General features: G+C 42.9%; 1 protein-coding gene across 4 annotated transcripts in view; it reads left to right on the top strand.

Annotated features, from left to right (window-relative positions):
• Nucleotides 1-19,191, top strand: part of LOC102224004 (semaphorin-4B) — a 101,641-nt gene extending 82,450 nt beyond the window's left edge. For all 4 annotated transcript variants that reach the window (XM_023332684.1, XM_023332686.1, XM_023332685.1 and 1 more), the window contains exons 5-15: nt 169-267; nt 2,920-3,031; nt 4,110-4,226; nt 4,696-4,853; nt 8,367-8,548; nt 9,179-9,329; nt 10,853-11,063; nt 11,159-11,274; nt 12,004-12,161; nt 13,004-13,095; nt 13,777-19,191. In XM_023332684.1, the coding sequence (XP_023188452.1) occupies nt 169-267; nt 2,920-3,031; nt 4,110-4,226; nt 4,696-4,853; nt 8,367-8,548; nt 9,179-9,329; nt 10,853-11,063; nt 11,159-11,274; nt 12,004-12,161; nt 13,004-13,095; nt 13,777-14,549 (2,169 nt within the window). In that variant the 3' untranslated portion in view covers nt 14,550-19,191. The remainder of the gene's footprint in view (nt 1-168; nt 268-2,919; nt 3,032-4,109; nt 4,227-4,695; nt 4,854-8,366; nt 8,549-9,178; nt 9,330-10,852; nt 11,064-11,158; nt 11,275-12,003; nt 12,162-13,003; nt 13,096-13,776) is intronic.
• Nucleotides 19,192-19,740: the final 549 nt, after the last annotated feature.

Raw genomic sequence — 19,740 nt, 5'->3', positions numbered from 1 at the left:
GGAAACATGTCAGAATATCGATGTAAAGTTACCGTGTGTGAAGCGTGGCCATGTCGTCGATATCTGCTCTCGGACGGTAACTTTACAGTGATTAAATTCTTCAGCGGCTTGTTGAAATGTCTTTTGACTTTCTACGTTCACCGCTCTCTCTCTTTTGTTTTCATCCAGACCGATTGCTTCAATTACATCAAAATTCTCCTGCGGCTCAATAGCACTCATCTCTATGTGTGTGGTACCTACGCCTTCAGTCCCGTCTGTGCCTACATAGTAAGTATCGATCTCTCAGTCTGACCTTTGTTCACATCCAGAAGTGAACACATCTGTCGTATAGCAAAAAAAAAAAACCCAACTTTTTCCTCCTTTTACTATAGCACGCTTGAAGTTGGACTTTTTTTTTTAAAGATAAGTTCAGTCCCGTTTATCCTCTGAGTCCTTGTTGGATTTTTCTCCACATAAAAGTACATCCTGCTGAGGTTCAGAAGCTCCCAGAAAGAAAGAAATGGATTTATCAAGTGTGGCAGGAGTGAAGGCGACTATCAGAAGACATGACCTCGACTTTTACTGTTAGTGCTTCAGCTAAGCTTGGAGGCCGCTCTGCTTTTAAACAAGAGGGAATTAACCTCCCGGCTTTGACGTCTAAGTGGAGGGAAAACACGGCCTGGCTCGGATTGGAGATGACTTGGCAGGACATTGGGCCCTGAACTGGGATTCCAACAGCAAGTATGTCCTTTCTGGGCCTACAGAAGCACTCGACAAAACCGTGTGTGTGTGCGTGTGTGCGTGGGTGTGTAGGTGTGTGGGTGTGTGTGTGTGTGTGTGTGTGTCTGTCTCCGTCTAATCATTTCTAACAATATAGTCCCCGAGTTGCCGAATATCACCACTGATGAATAGTTTGTTTTTGAAGGCACTAGTCCAGACAGACACGGGGGACTCTAGGAGAAATGTAACAGGACACTGAGACACTAAACAATCAGGATGAAAGACACAAACTGAAACAAGCTCAGAGTAAAACATCTGATATGGAAGAGACAGGAGAGTGTCGACCCGAGCCAGGGGCGCCACTTGTATGTTCCTGTCAGACCCGATCATGGGAACAAGTTGCCATTACTGCAACTTACCCTCATCAAAGTGCTGTTTAGATGTGGGGAAAACAGCATTATAGCCGTCAGTAACTTTCTTACTGACGGCTGTAATGTTACTGTAACTCTTCCTCAGTTTGCAGAAGTTTCTGTTTCATTCAACAGCTGACTGAAGTTCACGCATTCAGATGTGATTGGTGATTAAATGTCCCATCGTACCATTTTAACACAAATAAAGGTGTGGATTTCTGACTGAGTGCTTCTTAATCTATTCTGCTGCGAGCTTGTAGATTTGTTGGTGTGAGAGCCTCGGTTTTAAATTATTTTTGAAAGAAAAGAAGCTTTTTGTTTTGTTTTTTTGCTAGAAAACCTTTTGTGCAAGCCACCTACAGATGCACTTAGCAGAACAATAATGCCATTTTGGTTTTTTATGAGTGCTCACATTAATCTTACCATTGACTATGAAATGGGGGGAAAAAAAAATGTGTTCCTCAAGTAGGGTTGGAGCTTTGGACCCAAAACATGTGAAGCGATTGAACGATTCCCGACATTTACGTGTCTCTAACCAGAGTTATTGTTGCTGAACTCGAGACAAAGTTCATCAAAGGACATGCCGTTTAATGCGTTTACTGCCTAAAAAACAAAATAAATTGCCATCAAAGGATCCTGAGATCAAACATCCAGTTTAAAAGAAATTGGGAAAATCTGGAGGAAAAGAACTGAATCACGATCAAGCTAGTTAGCTGTGTGTTCAACCATCAGAAGTTTAGTCTTTCATCTGTTTGTGAACTGTGTCCAGACCACCGACTGTGCTTTGAGCTGTCGAATCGCACGGCACACGAGATCGGACAGTGACGCAGTGCTGCCCCTCCCAAACCTGTTGCTGCACGCCGTCGTTGACTTGGTGAAAGACGGGAGCTAGGCTTCTACCTCTCGTTCAAGAAATATTCATCAATGATGGCGATATTTATCAGATGGCGAATGAACATCTGATATGAAGATCTAAATGGATTCCTCTTGGGGTTTGTTGATACAAGTTTAGAAAATGAGTCGGCCATGGGCGAGTATGAGATGTTCGCACTAATAGCCGTGAGTTAAAGTGTGGTTTGTAATCACAATCTCATAAAATGTTGCCATCAAATGAAGAGGAGTGACATATACAACATAAACTATGACAATGACTTGGCTTTAGTCAACAGTGTTGGCTCCGACGAAAACTGAAATTGAGAAAACGTCTTTGTTAAATTAAATAAATAAAAACAGTAATTAATGGGGGAAAACTACAACTGGGACTGTATTGTGTGTTTATAAAACCAACTAGAATATATTGAAATTAGAGATATATCCTTGTGTTTATGAGTCGATCAGCCTTTCGAAATGATGTGAAATGAATTTATTTTGTTTTCCCCAAACAAACAAGCAGTTTATGTCATCAAATTATGGCACTCCATACTTCACCTGGTGGCACTTGTGCCGTTCTGCAACAAAGATTAAACAAAGTATAAACACAACTAAAACTGCTACTATAACCAACAAAAACTAAACTGAAACTGAGTAATAACTAGTTAAAACTAACTTGGACCCAAAACCAAACTGATTTATAATTTTAAAAAATCTGAACTGTTTTAACCCTGCAAAGTTCCTAGAAAGCTGAAGCCGAGCACTGAGCCAAAGTGTGTAAAATGTGCAGGTTTCCACGCTGCCGGGCGTGTACGGTGTGTGTCCTAGTGGAGGAAATGAGCTGGACGCCTGCGGGCTCACCCTCACCTCGCTCGTTTCGCTGCCACCCGGCCTCTCCCTGATCGCCTCTTTCTTTCCCCCCCCCTCCATTCGTCCCCAGAACACGTCCACGTTTACGCTGGCGAGAGACGACGCGGGCGAGGTCGTGACGGAGGACGGGCGGAGCCGCTGCCCTTTTAACCCGGAGTACAAATCCACCGCCATCATCGTGGGTACGTAGTAAGACTCTCGCTTCTCATGAACGGCTTCCTCCCGGGAGCGGGCAGGAAGAGGCTTTGATGTGAGCGCCGTCCTTTTGACTCGCCGATGAGCCGCAATGTGGCTGCTAATGTCTGCCTGCGTCAGAGCGTCTTAAGTAGCCGGAAGTAAAGAGTAAGAGGGGTTTTTTGTTTTGTTTTTAACATGCGATTAGTGAATAATTAACCCTGATGCTGTGGGAGTGGGTTTTATTCCCTCACTCCCTGCTCTGTTACAGAGCTTACAGTGACTTAAAGCACTTAGTCTGATAAGCTGTGCATGGCAGACGCGTTCATCTCTGAAATGGTTATCTTTGCACCAGAAAACTGCATGTCTGGGACAAAGGAGACAAGCATCAGGTTCTTTAACATCTGAGGAATCTCGCCAAGCTAATCGCCATTGAACTGGAAATAATTATTCATGCTTTTGTTTCCTCACATTCGGATTGCTGCACTATTCTCACGTCAGATCGTTCTGTTTATTGGCGCCGACACTCTGGAAATCCATTTTTTTTTGGACATGCAGTCTTGTTTTTCTAAGTTTTGGCACCCCTTTTTGGTCTTTAAAGGTACTATACAAAATAAAGTTTAACTTTAAAGTTTAGTAACAGTGGATATGAGGCGTGGACACCCCTGTTAAATACTTAAATAATACTTAAATCCCAAAAAAAGAGACCAAAATGAATAAATTATCTACATTTAATTTGGAGTTTCAACAATCAACTAAACATTTGGGAATGATTGGAGAAAAAAACTTCAATAACTTGGTTACATAAGTGTGCACACCTTTTCTAGTGCTTTGTTTTCATTTAAAGTGCTCAGTCTTGAATACATGCCGACTCTGTATGCTGGTAGACGGCTACAATATATGCAGAATATATGTCACAGTATTTGTAGGAAACGTTTCGAGTCGACTTATCCCGAAAACCTGCATCGTTAACAGAGCTGTTCACACTTTGGAGAGCCTCTTCCAATCAGGACAAAATTGGTCAGTTCTGATCACTTGCTGATTGATCGGTCCATCAATTCGGTAATGGTTGTTCTCCCCTTCCAGACGGGGAATTGTACACCGGAACCGTCAGCAACTTCCAAGGGAACGAGCCGGTCATTTACAAAAGTCTGGGTCAGGGAACGGCACTGAAGACGGAGAATTCTTTAAAATGGCTTCAAGGTGAGTGTGTGTTTCTCTTTCCCCCCTGCATGTCCTCCATTAGGTAGCAGCCGCAGCAGATAAGCTCTGAGAAGCAGCCGTCATTAGTGAGGCAAAGTCACTAATGGGAGCAAAGACGAGCCTCGGTAGATCGGTCCTATCGGCAGCAGCACTTGCACATCAAAACGGCATCAGCCGACCGCTGCTGGAGTTTTTTTTTTTCTTTTTTCCTGCACGCTGCGCACAATTAGGATGGCTCTTGTCTTTTGATCTCCTGGTAATCTGTGCAGAGTGGTCCTGATGAGCCATCTGAGTGCAATTACACAGAGCATCCTGTTTCCTCTACTTTCTCCGGACTCTGAGATACGACTTTCCAAACTTTTCTTCTTTTTTTCCCCCCTCCAGCTTAAAGCAAATATTTCACGTTCAGTCCATAAGCGACAAAGGCAGAACCCCTTTGTGCGACTAAATGTTTCTGTGTTTCTGTCAGATCCCGTCTTTGTTGGGTCGGCCTTGATCGAGGAGAGCCAGCCGGCGAGGAACCCCGTGGGCGACGACGACAAGATCTACTTCTTCTTCAGCGAGGCGGGGAAAGAGTTTGACTTCTTTGACAACACCATCGTCTCGCGGATCGCTCGCGTGTGCAAGGTAAGGCGCGGGAGTGTCGCACGACTTTGGAAAAAAACAAACAAACAAAAGACAGACTCAAACTTCCTGTCTGTAATCCTCAAAAACAAGCCGGGTCCACTCCCGTGTCGGAGCTCGTCCGTCCACATTTAACAAGATGTCACGCTAGTGTGGCTGTAACAGGGGGAGACAATTGTTGGCGAGTTGAAGCTTTTTCTGTACAAACATGTTTTCAGCAGATTTCTGTTCCTTCTTGTCTGAATCATCATCGCCACCCCTGTCCTCCTCCTCCTCCTCCCTCTTTCCAGTTTCTCTGCAATGTCATCTTCCCCCCTCCTTCCATCTCCCTCGCAATGTCAGCTGCACTCGTCCATCCCACCAGGCTCCTCGCCTTTCACCAGCAGCCCTTTGAGCTTTGCAGGAGTTATTAGTATTCAAGGGTGCTTGCAGGAAAATGAAATGGGTTTTTCTTATTTTTCGCCGTCTTTCTGTTGCAGGGAAAACATACAAACTGGCTAACCATCCCCCCCCCTTTCTTTAGCTGTTTCTTCTGCCTCACCACGTTGATCTGTCCACCTTTTCAGACTTTTACCTCTTTTCCTCCGTCTTCAGGGATGCAAAACGGCTTGATAAACATCCGTTCAGCATCCCTGTTTCTGACTGATGCCTCTTTTTCCATTTCTTTTTTGGCGGAGGCGATGATGTGAGGAATCACGGAGACAGCATGTAATCTCAAGAGACAGCCTAATGACTTAGTCCTGCAAGGCTCTGGTAGTCGGGGGCTGCGCCACCTCCAGCAGCAGAGCACCTCCCGGCTTCTATATATGGAAATCATTGGCAGACTATGGCGACTCGCTGCAGTTCAACTGTGCGACGCAGAGAGAAGAATAGCTTTCTCTGCTCTGTGAAGCACCTTTTTATTTTGCTGGAATGCAGCTGCTGTCTTTTTCCTTTGACGTCTTTTCAGACGCCACTTTACAGTAGGCCTGCTTGGTTTGCTCACACGTCTACGAGTGTTGTTTAAAAAGAGATGAGTCATAAAAATGAATGTGTTTTTGTCAACTTTTTACGCTGCCTCCAAAGGCTCAGCTGGGTAATAAAGTATACATTTTCAGTCTTTGCTAAATATAATAAAGACACTCAAGGAAAATGGCTCATTCTTATTTGTGTGTATTTGGGGTGACATCACAAGAGGCAAAACGATGGTGGAGAACCGACTCCCAACAGAATCTGATAGATTCTGAAGCACACTAAGGAAATGTATATGATAAGGAGTTAATCTAAAGATAATTGATCTTATAGATCAACTAGCGATTCATTGATAAGCAGCCATTTTCTTAAAAAACTGAGTTTTTTCTTGCATCAAGACGGCCGGCTGTCTTTCCATAACGTAAAAGTCTAAAAAATGAAAAAAACAGTTTCATAACACGCCGATGCATCTCGGCTAAATGAGCGTTATTAAGTTAATAACTTAAAGAGATGGTCGAGTGTTTATATATCAAAACAGAACCGCATAAAGTGTGTGTTGAATCCCACACCAGACTCCGTTTGGACCATTCCTCCTTTCCGTTCTGGTATGGCCCCGCCATCTTTATTTCTGTATCGATTGTTGCGGTTTAAGGATGACTGCAACACTAAAGGAAAGTTTAAGCAGATGCAAGCCTGTCACAATGGTAAATTGTCCCAGAAGTTATTGTGATAAACAATAATAATGTTGTTTTTAGACCATTTTTAATAATATAATGGTAATGGAGTAATAATGGAAGTGTATTCTCAAAGATCAATAAACATTGATTATCATGTCATGTTATGGTTATGTCCACCTCAGTCATTGGTGCAGCAGACATTTGCATCACTCTTCTGTGAACAGGCAGAAAGCATAACAATCCTCCATCTCTCTCCGTTTATTAAGCCTAGTTTAGGTTGGAACCTGGTTTTATACGTCGTCTCACTCACGTCAGCATGCGCTTAGAAAGAAGACGGGCTTCTTGTCGGGTTGCATCAACAAAAAGAAAACTTCTACTGCTTTTTTTTTGACGCTATTCTAACTACCGTTTCAGCAGGCAAACTTTGCAGCTCACAGTCGGTTGTTTTCTCCCTCTTTCCCCATCTGTTCCCCTCCCTTCTCCCACTCCCTCCTCCTCGTGTTTATTCAGGTGCGTTCACTCAGGAACTGGGGGGGAGGGGCTTGTGCCGGGGAGCATTTCCTTATGATATGGAAGTGTTGAACACGCCTTCATTTATCAGAACTTTTCAAAGTTGGGTAACGCAGTGCTGCTTTTTTTTTGTTTGTTTGTTTTGTTTGTTTTTGGAGGGGAGCTGCCAGAAAGGCCATGGCTGAAATGAATGACAAAGCAGAGCGTTGTAACAACAGCTGAGGGGAGGAACGCAGTCGGCTCGTTAGACGGACGGCCTCCTGATTGGCTGCCGGGTTCTGCAGCTGCCAGATGGTTGTTGTAGGGTTTTTTTTTTGTGTGTGTTTTTTTTTCCTTTGCGTTTTATTGTCTCATCTCAGGTGGTTTACTCCTCGTAGCCGTCACGCAGGAGTAGTTTCTCGGATTTCGAGGCGATTGCTCGTATGTTCTCCCTGCTGGCCGTGTTTGTGGAGGAGTGTCCTTCAGGCTCATGTTTACAAGCTGAAAATGAGAAGTGCTTATGGGAGTATTGGATGTCAAACTCAGAGGGAATGAGTGTTTCATCTCGGTGTAGGAGTCGTCGTAAGGAGAAACACCCAATCAGTTTCAAAGCTGTAAATATTAACAGCATCTGTCCTCCCCAAGAAAAATAAATAACAATTTCCCAGCATGACACTGTACTCCTTCTTTTTTAAATGTTTTGTAACTTTGATTTCCACTTATTAAATTCCATAAACCTCTAATCCATGTTTTTAATTGCTGTCCATCCCTTTTATTTCATTAAAGAGCCTACAGTAACCAATGTTTTCAATCATTTGACCTCAGCAGCGCCCGCTAAAGGAAAGAGGATGACTTACACGGATTTGATCCAAATGTTGTTATAGTCATATGTTCCAATCAGGATTTTCCTATTGATGGTTTTTCAGTGGGAGGGGCTTTCCAATAAAAATACAAATGTCTAAAAATGCAACTACAAATCTCTCAAAGCAGCTGAAGGATTGTGGAAAATACAGAGGCAGGGACTGGAAGCACCTGCATATCTCACCTTGTGTTTCTCTCCAAGGTTTAGCTGCACTGCAGTAAATTAGCTGTAACAATATAAGACTGTAGAAGGGCTGTAATTACTAAACTTTAAACTCTTAAATCTTAAGAGTTTGCAGCTTAAGCCCAAATTCAGCAGATTCAGAGGCCAAGACCTGCTGCTCCAACCACGGCGGCTACACCGTTTCCTGCTGGTATCTGATGAGAGTTAAACTCTAAGCCTGACACGACCTCTCTCCTCTTGACCTCCATCCCGTCTTATCACCGACGGCTCCGCAGACCCCGTCAGAGGGAGCAGAGATCAGGCGCGCGCCGAATTAATAAACCTCCAGTGATATTCCGCAACTTTTCCTTCCAGGGCGACAGGGGAGGTGAGCGGGTTCTGCAGAAGAAGTGGACCACCTTCCTGAAGGCCCAGCTCCTGTGCTCGCTCCCTGACGACGGCTTCCCCTTCAACATCATCCAGGACATGTTTGTCCTGAAGCCCACCGGAGACAGCTGGGAGAGCACGGTCTTCTACGGCGTCTTCACTTCCCAGTGGTGAGACTCGTGATGCGTTCAGTGGTTCTGTGCGTCTGCTTCCCTCTGTTTGAAGGGGCAGTATTATGTAAAGTTGACGGGGTTTTTTTTTTTTAGCTTTACATCATATTGTAATGTTATTTCCTCATCAAAAACATGATTCTTTCGTGCAAGTTTAAGAAATTCTTTAATGCAACCAAACCCCTGGGTGGATCTAACTCCGCCTTCGAGGACGAAGCTCCTCTTCTGAGCTTCCGCCTCACAGAGCATGCATCCACAGCGACCCCCTCACTCAGCTCCTTCAGACTAGCCAGCTCCAATTAGCCAACACCTGGTGGAACTGCCCATCTGCTGAGCTCATCATATGAGCTATTTCTCCGTTAAAATCTGTTCTAAACATTGTCAGAGGGTTAATAAAGAAGTCATGTTGTGTCGACTTCCTGAAGGAGGAGTTTCAGAAAGAGCAGGAGTTTTTAAAGACACAGAGGCCCAGTTTCAAGGCGTCAAATTAGGAATTAAAATTTCTTTTAAGTCATGCTTCATATATGTAGCATTTGTATAGTAACTGAATTTAAAATGATTAACTTGATTGTGCCATAGAATGGCTCTATGTGCCTGTAAAACACATCATACTGCCTCTTTAAATCTCAGGTATAAGGGGGCGTCGGGCAGCTCTGCGGTGTGTGCCTTCAGCATGGCTCAGGTGGAAGCTGCCTTCAACGGCCGCTACAGAGAGGTCAACAGGGAGACCCAGCAGTGGTACACCTACAACCACCCAGTACCTGAGCCGCGGCCCGGAGCGGTGAGTCACTTTAGTTTTAGAAGCCTTGTAAAATCGCAGCAGTAATGATGCACGAAAAGGCAAAAATACTGTGGTACTAAATGACTCAAACCTTCAAAATGTTGACTATCTAGACCACTTTCTTTAGGCAATCAGTAGACACAGGCTCAAAAGGAGCAACAAACGGTTGAATTGGCTGCTTTTTAAAATGTAATTAATGGCGCCAAAATGGTTGAATGCAACCAAAAGCCACAGGCTAATATATATTTAGCGTTTCTCTGTTATAAAGAGTAATTTGTGGTCGGGCCTTTAGCTTTTTCACATTCTGTCCCATTGCAACCACAAATTCAATCCATTTTATTGGGACTTCATGCCACCATGTATAATTAGGAAGTGAGAGGAGGACGATACGTCGTCTTAAAAATCTTTCTAAATAAAATCTATAAATATGGTGTGTGTTTGTATTAAGATCTCAGCCGGCCTCCCACCACCACTTCTAGAGCCACTGCAAGTATAGCTGCCATGTCTTTGCTCATCTAGAAATTTGGTTTTTGTCTTGATTTTTTTTTTTTTCCTTTGCAAACCAGACGACACTGAATCTGATTGGACAGTTGGCAATCTGTGAAGTTTTATTTTCTGGCTGTATGTTTGGAGTCCTTGTTCTTCTGGAAGATGAATCCCAGCGCAAGCCCACCAATCCATCAGTTTCATCAGATGAAATGAAGTCTGAGATCCTTGAAGTTTTGATTTTGTTCATAACCTAAACTCTGAGGCCTCTGAAGTCTGTTTATGAATTAGAAGCTGTTAGCACAGCTAGCTGAAGTCAGCTGTGCTAACCCTGAAGCACTAATCAATCATTAGTTCTGCTAATGTTAAAGCACTACACCAACACTGTGTAGCGGAAGCTAATGCTAAAGCGCCAAAATTCAAATTATTTCTGCCCTTGAAAGACTACAACCCTCGAGCTCATATTTAATTTTGACTGTGTAATTTTGTGTTCTACTTTGCCCTTAGATATTGTACCTTGTTCTCTACTGTCTGTTTCATTTTGGTCATGTATGTTTCCTATTGTTTGAAATAAAAATGGAGAGAACTTGAGAGGAAATGGAGCTATGACGTAAACAGTCTTCACCCACTTCAAAATAAGAGCACGAATATAAACGTCCAACTACTTTTGAATTAAGTCAGTGACCAAAACTTCAACACAGACGTCAACCTTTATTCAACTGCAAGGTTAGAAAGCAGCCAAATAAATTTGTGCTTCAGAATTTATCTGCAAAACTTAATTTAGGGAAAGCTAAGTGTACAAAACTTTTTCAGATTTAGCAAAAGTGCTAAATCGAAAAATTAGCTGTGCTGTTAATGGATTAATGGGGCTATTTAGGGGTGTCAAAATTCCTTCTACTTGATAACTATGCACAACTTTGTGTTGAATTGTCCTATAAGTTGAAGTTTCTAGTTGCAACATGACAAAATTCGAAGGCGTATGAATGCTTTTGCAAATCACTCATAACTTGTAACTTCTCACATTTCCCTCTACAAAGTGCGTGACGAACCACGGCAGGCAAATGGGCATCCAGTCGTCCTTGCACATGCCCGACAAAGTCCTCAACTTCGTGAAGGACCACTTCCTGATGGACAGCGTGATCCGCAGCGCCCCCCTGCTGCTGAAACGCAGCGTGCGCTACACCCAGATTGCTGTGCACAAGATCCAGGGGATGGAGAGGGCTTACGACGTCCTCTTCATCGGAACAGGTGCTGCTTGGAGAGGAGAAAATAAACGGCCTTGTTTGAAACCCTCTCCGCTTAACGCCTCTGTTCTCCTTCCTCCTCCTTCTCCTCTCTTCCAGATGATGGAAAGCTTCACAAGGCCATCAACGTTAACGATAAGATGCACATCATAGAGGAGATGGTTCTGTTCGCAGAGCCACAGCCCGTGCAGCACATTGAGCTGGACCCTCAGAGGGTACGTCACGTCGCTAATATGAATGAATGGAGAAACTGGGTAAAATTAAACCGTAATAGGCTTGTATTAATCTCTCCATCAGTTTATATAAAGTGTTTAGTAATGTTTTTGGTTACACTGATAAGAAGGTGAAATGACTCCAGATATGTTCCCATCACAGCAGCCTTCCCCATTGAATTTGCTGCAAGCTAAAGCGGCGCCTGGAGGAGAGTTTGTTGCACTCGGAGCTAAATTTCATTACCTCCACTCTCCTTATTGCGTAAAGACGTCTCTCCGGGTCATAGCTGCCAAACTGCAATCTTATCTGCAATTCTATAATTCTAATAAAACCAAGAGTATTTATTATGAGTAAGTGCTCAGCAGAGATGGAAAAGCCGGACCGTGAGGAGCGTGAACTGAGTTGGACTGAGGGGAACTCGTTTGTTTTCCATTGCTGATATGAAAACTGTCACTGCTGCGAACAAAGAGCTTTCCAGCCCCGACATCGCGAACATGCATGTCTGGAAACACGATCGCGGCGTTGTGAAAACTGAAACCAGCTGGCCAGACTTGATTCGTTAGCCAGATTAGACTCTTCTGTTTATCTGGAGTAATTGTTTCAGTACGACGTTCCTGTTTGGAAATCAGAAACCCATAACCAAAAGCAGATTGCCTCCTCTGCCCTGCGTTTAACTTTCTTGTGTCACGCACACTATGAAAGCTCATTTTCTTCTCTGCCCTCCTCTGTAGGGTCTGCTGTTTGTGTCGTCGCACTCGGGCCTAGTGGAGGTTCCCGTGGCGAACTGCTCCAACTACCTGAGCTGCGGCGAGTGCGTGTTGTCCAGAGATCCGTACTGTGCCTGGACGGGGCGGCTGTGCCGGGATGTCAGGATGGCGCCGCCCGACAGGTGAGAAGTCCCACACAGACGGTCACTTTAAAAGAGAAAAGAGATGGAAGTATGTCGTCTCAACTTTCTTTGTTTCACCAAAAATTGTAACCAAAAAACAAAAAAAAAGCAATGAACAGGCATTCCAGGAAGTCACGATCGTGGCTGTTGTAAGTTCAGTCATAATTTGCAAATTGTGACAAATCACCTTAACGTTCTTTCCACACCACTGCAACTCTGCTGAATTTTGACCAATCATCTTAGCCCCCTTCTAATTTAACTTCATGTTTCATGACATCTGTAAGATAAAAGCGTGTGTGTAATGGTAATTATTTTTCTCTTTTTGTGGTGTTTTGCTGCTGCTGTTTTATTTATTTAAACATAGTATTTATGCTCACACACAGTGTGACATCACCTCTGCTTTTAACATGGTTAGTAATGACTCACAAAAGAATAATTTGGGGGTGGGGAGGAATATAATCTTAAATTATAGCTCTTGAAAAGAAAGCAAAATTAAATTTTAAAATCAGAGATCAGAAATCAGTTCCAAAATCCTGAGCGTTGCGTCTCTAAATGTCATTTGAAATAACTAAATAGTTTCAGTTTAGATCAGAATCACATGATCTTGTCATTGCTGTGAACCTTTCACCCAGACATTTTTATGACGTAAGCATCAAATGTTCAGTCGTACGCTTGGACAGAAAAGCTGCTTTTAGAAGAACACTGTGCTCTGAGTCGTGATGACAAAGCTATAAAAGTGGCTCTTAAATTGAAAGAGTTGGTGATGAAAGGTTACCTCTTACTCCAGGCTGCCTGCCCTCACCTTGTTGTTGTTTTTTTTTGTTTGGTATGTTTTCTCCCAGCCACTGGCAGCAGGACGTGGAGGAGGCGGACACATCAGCGATTTGTAACTCAACCGTTCCCTTCATCAGATCTGCCAGACCAGCAGCTTCCCGTGAGTGTGTTCTGCCCCGACGAAGCGGTCTCTAATTTAAGTCCCGCCAGTCACTTCGCAAACTCGACAAACAACCAGCACTTGGACCTGAAATAACGTGTCGGCCCTGAGAACATAGACGGCTAGCAAGCCTTGCGCGAGTCAACAAATGCTGCACTTGTGAACAAATATACCAGCTGAATAATTTAGCATTTAGAAAATGTTGCCGAGTTCAAGTTTCAGACTCCAGCTGCCAGAAAAAACAAGGCGAGTAATTAATGACTTCCATTTCTGAGCCACGAGAGACCTTTTCTTTTTTTCCAACTTGTCAAAATGTAAAGTTAATCGCTGGTTTTCTCAAGTGTTGACTGTATGTTGATTTTGTAACTCATTATTCTTGTGTTTTTATGATGTAAAGCACTTTGAACTACCTCGCTGCTTAAATGCGCAATATAAGTAAACTCGATTGATTGATTAGGCCAAGATTAATAAATATATTTTTAAGCAAATTTTGGAAACTTCTGCAGCAGGAACAAATCTGGTATTAAACATGACATGGAATTATATCAGAGTTTTAGTTTTTCGATTGATTTACTGAAATAAGTTGGTCGTCTCAGGAGTATTTTGTGATTTCTTCAAAAGAACCTGAAGTCTTTTGAACATTACTATTATAAATCAACCTCCTCCTTCCTTTTTACCCAGGTGGATCCCGCTGTAAGACCATTACGGTCCCGGCCAACACGTTTCGCGTCCTGCCCTGCAAGCTGCGGTCCAACTTGGCTCAGAGGAAGTGGCGTTACAGCAAAGACGCCAGCCAGTTCCTGTACGAAACCCCGGAGGGGAACCTGGTGGTGGTGGCCCAGTCCGACCGCACCGAGACCTACGAGTGCTGGTCGGAGGAGGAGGGCTTCCGCCAGCTGCTGGCCAACTACTGCGTCAGGGCGGAGCCCCGCCAGGAAAGCACCACCCTGATTGGTCACTCGCGCACGCCTCACGTGGTGCCGGACGAGACCATCATCCTGCCCGGCGAGTCCCGCTCCGGGCAGGCCCACACCAAGACATACTGGAACGAGCTGATCGTGGTGTGCGCCCTGCTGGCCTTCTCCCTCGTCGTCTTCTCGCTGTTCGTCATCTACAGGAACCGAGATCACATGAAGTCCGTGCTGAAGCAAGGCGAGTGCCCCAACATGCAGCAGAAGAAGGCCCGCATAGTGGGGAAGCCCACGGAGAGCTTGCCCCTGAACGGGAACACCATCCCCGTCTCCACTTCGGATCACAAGGGCTACCAGACGCTAAACGACAACTACATCTGCAGCACGCCCACGCACGAGTCCTCGCCGGAAAACAGCAAGAGCTTCTCGGAGGCGTCCGACCGGCGGCCGCTCAGCGCCAAGGAGAGCCACGTGGAGTACTCCCCGACCTGCCCGCGACCCCGAGTCAGGCTGGGCTCGGAAATCAAGGACTCCATCGTATGAGGAGCGCCACTTCTCTGTGTGTTTTCTTTTGTTTGTTTGTTTCCCCAAAAACGACGACATCCTGCATCTCCCATGAGCGATACGGGCCACCGAGGGAAGGAGCGACGACCCTGACTTCCTCCCTGCATCACAGCACATCTTTTTACTTTCAGCCATCTTGCTTCTGTGATCAGTCGCGGAGGTCATTTCGTTTTCCACTCCGGTCTGGTTTGCTGCGGAGGGCACACTCCAGGTTTCCACAAGGATAACAAACCATGGCAGCTGCTAGGATCAGACACCATCGTATCTTTTGAGCCTTTTCTGATGGACGCTCACAAATTACGAGCGTGCAGGCTAAGGAGTGAGGTGACACGGGGAAAGCAGTTTTAAAAACAACGGCATCTTTTCTGGTACGTTAATCGTCATCGACAGTTGCCCAGCCTTGCACAACTCTTGTTATGCACACAGAACCAAGCTACAGCTACATGGTGACCAAGAGATCAGGGTAAGGTGGAGGTTATATACAAGTACTTCATTGTCATTAAGTTCACCGCACATTTTATTCCCTTTCTGCCGAATGAAAATGTTAATGACTGTTTGAGGAGAATCCACTACATGACGAACAACTGCAACGTAAAGAAGCGGGGTCAAACAGAAACGTCGGCTTCGATGCCTAAACGCTGTCGTTTACCTCCTGAATGTATGCTGCGGTGAAAACGCGGTCCGTCTCATCTGGAGCGGCTCTTTCTATAGAGTCTAAATAAGAAACGTTTCACATGTGGGTGAACGAATGGACCTAGATGCTCAGTGTTTCAGACTTTACATTGAGAGGCTGGCGGCATAGCGAAATGGGGAACATCTCCACCTCTCCATATATTCAGGGCAGGACTGAAACCATCATGTGTACTGTGCCAAAAAACAAACAAAAAAAAGAAACGCCAACCCAGAAATAACTTGATTGTCTTATCTAAATGCAATAGTGCCATCCTGTCATGACCATCTCATGGTTCCTGTTAGCATTGATCAACGTCAAAGAGCACATGGTGACGAACCCAGGGCCGGGGTTCCACTGGAAGTTTCGTGGCACTAATAATAAATAAATGTGAAGATCCACTTTTTTGCTTTTTTGGGAGCATTTTTCTCTAAGACTGTTAGCTCATAGCAAACTGTGAAGAATGTGTTGAGCAGAATAACCGATCTTCATGTGAGGGGGGCCAAAGGATTTGACGCGCCGTGCGGTCGTCAGTCTTTTCCATTTTCCTTCTGCCTTCGTTCTGACAATGCAGGTGTTAGCTACAGCTAAGCTTAGCTAGCGATACAGACTTTTGGGTTGGTTTTAGCTTTATGCTAACGGCTTAAAAAATGACGTTCCTGAAGAAAGAGATTGAATCTGGCGCCCTACTGGTCTGAATGTAACTACATGATGTACGGTGATTTTAGGCCCCTTGAACTCTGTCATGCGTTTTCATGTTACAACTAGAAATAAGATATTTTTGAGGTTTTTTTTTTACCAGACTTATCAACACAATGTAGCATAAAATAGCTTAGGCTCTGTAAGTGGACAGAGTACCTGAATAGAAAATGTAAAGTCTTGCCACAGATTTGTGAAAAACATTCGGAAACCTAGGTATCATTTTCCTTTCGTTTCACAGCTACATACTTACCTGGGGTTCCACAAACTAATCCCAATAAATTCCAGTCAGGTTTGCAGTTCTAGCATGGCGTGACAAAGTCCAAGAGGCCCAACTACTTCTAAGGCACAGTAATGATGTAGATGCAAGGTTTATTCACCCCTAATTTTCCAGGTTACATGTCCTATCCACATGGCATTCACCACACTCAGTCAAAAGCCAAGGTAATGCTAATGTGAAAGCACAGGTAATCAGGGTTAAAGATTTGCACATTTCACTTCACTTAAATCACATGGATGTAAATCCAACTACTGCAATTAGAACTGCAGCATAACTTTTGTTTTTTTGGGGGGGGGGATATCAGTTGAAACAGTGACCAGTGCAACCATCTATAAGCACTGTGTCTCACTCGGACCTTTTGAGACTTACAAAAAAAACATAACATGAAATATTTCCAAAGAAATTGAAAGCTGATAACGTTGCCAGTCTGAGTGTGAATCATTTATGATGTGGCAAAGTGTCTTAGAATACACAGTGACTTTAATATGTTGAACAAATAAGAATACAGTATATATTCCAGTATTAAATGGCTATTTTCAACACTAAGCAGATCTGAAGCTGCTCCAGGTGGACAAAGTAACGGCACAGCATACTGCACAGCAATGGCCAGCGTTCCCTCTTTTCCAGGTTGTTTCTTGTGTAAATACAGTGCCTGTGCTAAATATTGTGTGTCGTTACGGGACGTTGTGCAAGATGTGTCGTAGAGGTAGTCTTAAACTAGAGAGTGAACACTGCTGAGTATTTTATTTTTCTGTTTTGTTTTGACATAGTGCTTTACTGCCAAGTTGAGCAAACGCACGTTTCACCACACTATCCGTTCAGCACCTTACCTGATTCTAATCAAGCACCTCAAAACAGGATACTTAGTTTTAAGAAAGAAGTTGTATTTTTTTTTTATATAATTGGCTTTTAATTAGCCTTCAGAATTGTTAAACAACAATCCTTTATTGTTTCAAACAGGAATTTTTTTAATAGCTAAAAAGAAAACGGTTAAAATTTACAAATTGGTAACTGCAGCTAGCTTCTACCTGTGCTAGCTAGTGAAGCTAAAACAAAAAACTAAAAAGTTGAATAATATTTCACATTGTATTGAGTTGCTAAAAATGTAATTTTAATGCTTGAGTTCTGGTTACAGTTTTAAATTTCATTACTTTTCTGTTTAGTTGTAATTGCTAAAGAAAGTTAAACACCCACAAATTAACATGGTTGCTACTTAGCTTAGATTCCTAGCCGTCTGTCAACAAATTAAAATTTAGGCCAGAAAGAAGTCTTCATTCTTGTGTTTTTATATTTAACACTTCACTACACAACTGAAAAGGCAGATTATGGCCATTACATTCATTTTTAGTTTTTTTTTCCCTTCATATTATTTAGTTGAACTACAAAAGTATCTCTAATTAGCTCATGGATGCTGCTTAGCGTGGCTTACTAGGCTTCTGTAAACGAATTTAAATTGAGGGCAAAGAAATTATTTTTTTATATTTAATATTTTACTTGGTGATGAAAAAGTAAATATTTTAATATTTGTGTTCTAGTGGTATATATTCTATTTAATTTATTTCAATAATCACTACAAAAATATTTAGCTAATTTAGCTCGTAGCTGTTTTGCATGGTGAAACAGCTATTCCCAGTTTGAATCGAAGCGTTTATTTTTTTCTGTTTATGCATGCATTTTTTTTCTTAACCTTCTTGAGACGGTGGCTGGGCCTGTAGCTATCTAGGGTATCCATGACAACTGCTGGCCTACAAGCATCATTTTATTGTAATTATTATTTCTTAAGCTTAAATTAAGCCTAATAGTAACTTCTCTGGTTTTGCACTTGCTAAGCAAACACTGTATATTTAAAACTGTAGTGTAGAGACAGAAGGTAGATATTTGCAGCTGTTAACAAATGAGTTACTCTCTCAAACATTGTGTACTGCTAGCTGAAACTCAACCAATTTCTTAAAAACAAGAAGATTTTATCAGAGGTACACAGTAAAAGGAATTCTACAAGTCTTTGGGGGGGGGGAAATGTTTGCAAACAAATTGTCTCTGTAACCTGTGTTGAAGTGCTTGACGGTTAACGCTGCCACACAAAGAAATGCCTTTAGCGTTTAGATGCGAAGATTTTCTGCCTTCAGCTGTGTGCTACACTGTACACTATCCAGCAGTGACCTCGTCAACAGAAATGTGGTCAATGGCGTGATTGTAGCCCCGGCGGGCACACTTAACTACACAACACGGGTCGGTAGCGGATTTACATAATCACCCATGCCGCTTTTATGTTTGCCTACAAACAGAACCGAGAGCTGCTCCATGCTGCAGCCTTGGGTTATGTCAAAAAAAAAAAAAAGTTAAAAAATACAAATAGAAACACGGAGACGGTCAACAGCATCTTAAGCAGTCGGTGTTTTTACTATACACTTGTTAAGCTGCATTACTTAAAAGCTACAAACTGTTTAATGTCACTGGGATAAACCTGTGACATTAATGTGCGAAACACACTTCCTCAGTAATGAAACTGTACTGGATTTGAATGTAGCCGGTTATCTACAGCAGTCTTATTTTCCTAAAAATCCAGGTAATACGACTCCACTTTTTTTTCTTTTTTTTTTTCTTCAGGATTTACGTAAAAAAAAAAAAAAAAAAAAGTCTGAACTACAAAAAGAAACCACTTTAGGAGCACTGGATCCTTTGTGCTGCGTGATGTAGTACAGCAGAAAACGTTGCAAAGCACAACTCCAAAACCCTCAACCATGAGACGAAGCATTGGCTCAGCATACTGAACACCGGAAGCTTAGTTGACTGAATAATTAGTAGACAAATGTGGTCTTGCCTGCATGATTTTTTTTTTTAACTGTGTACAAATTTGTGAACTGTATTTTTTTGTATTATCGAGATTGTGATTGTTGTTTTTATTGTACATAAAAGGCACTTTATTTTAATTTTTTAAGATAAATGAATAAATTACGTGTTTTTGACACAAAGGTTGAACTGTCTTTTATTCTGGGAAATTACTGAATGTGGTCGAACGAGTCTCTAAGGTCACCAGATCTGAATAAGTAAGCCTAGAAAAATTAAAGTGGACTTTTAATTGAGAGTCGAACCTGAATCAAGATCTAGGCACTGAAATGCAATATTATTGTTTATGTCTCACTGCTATATTGTACTTTTGGTGGGCAGCAAGCAGTGTGGTTCCAGTTTACACTCTGAAAAATCTTATTCTTTTCTACTGGGAAGAAAAAAAAAATCTAAACTCTGAATTCCAAGTGAGAAAGCGAGAGATTTCTCAGCCTGACCTCCAAATCCGATGTGGCTCCTGCATCTTTAAACCCAGCAGCAATGAACGTTTTTGTCTCTCAATTGTCAAATCTCTCTCTCTAGCCAGTTAGTGTCTGGTTTGGTTCTAGCCAAGTTGGGTGTGTCTCCATTGGCAGTGTGGTCTATAGAGCTATGGTTGGCACTCCAATGATGTAATTTTGCTTGTGTGACCTCGGGCAGCTACTTTCTCCAAAGTCTCAAGGCATATTTATTTG

The sequence above is a fragment of the Xiphophorus maculatus genome, chromosome 4 (assembly GCF_002775205.1).
Source record: "Xiphophorus maculatus strain JP 163 A chromosome 4, X_maculatus-5.0-male, whole genome shotgun sequence".
Lineage (NCBI taxonomy): Eukaryota > Metazoa > Chordata > Actinopteri > Cyprinodontiformes > Poeciliidae > Xiphophorus > Xiphophorus maculatus.
Note: the sequence above shows the minus strand (reverse complement) of the source record. Positions and strands in the feature narration are given on the sequence as shown.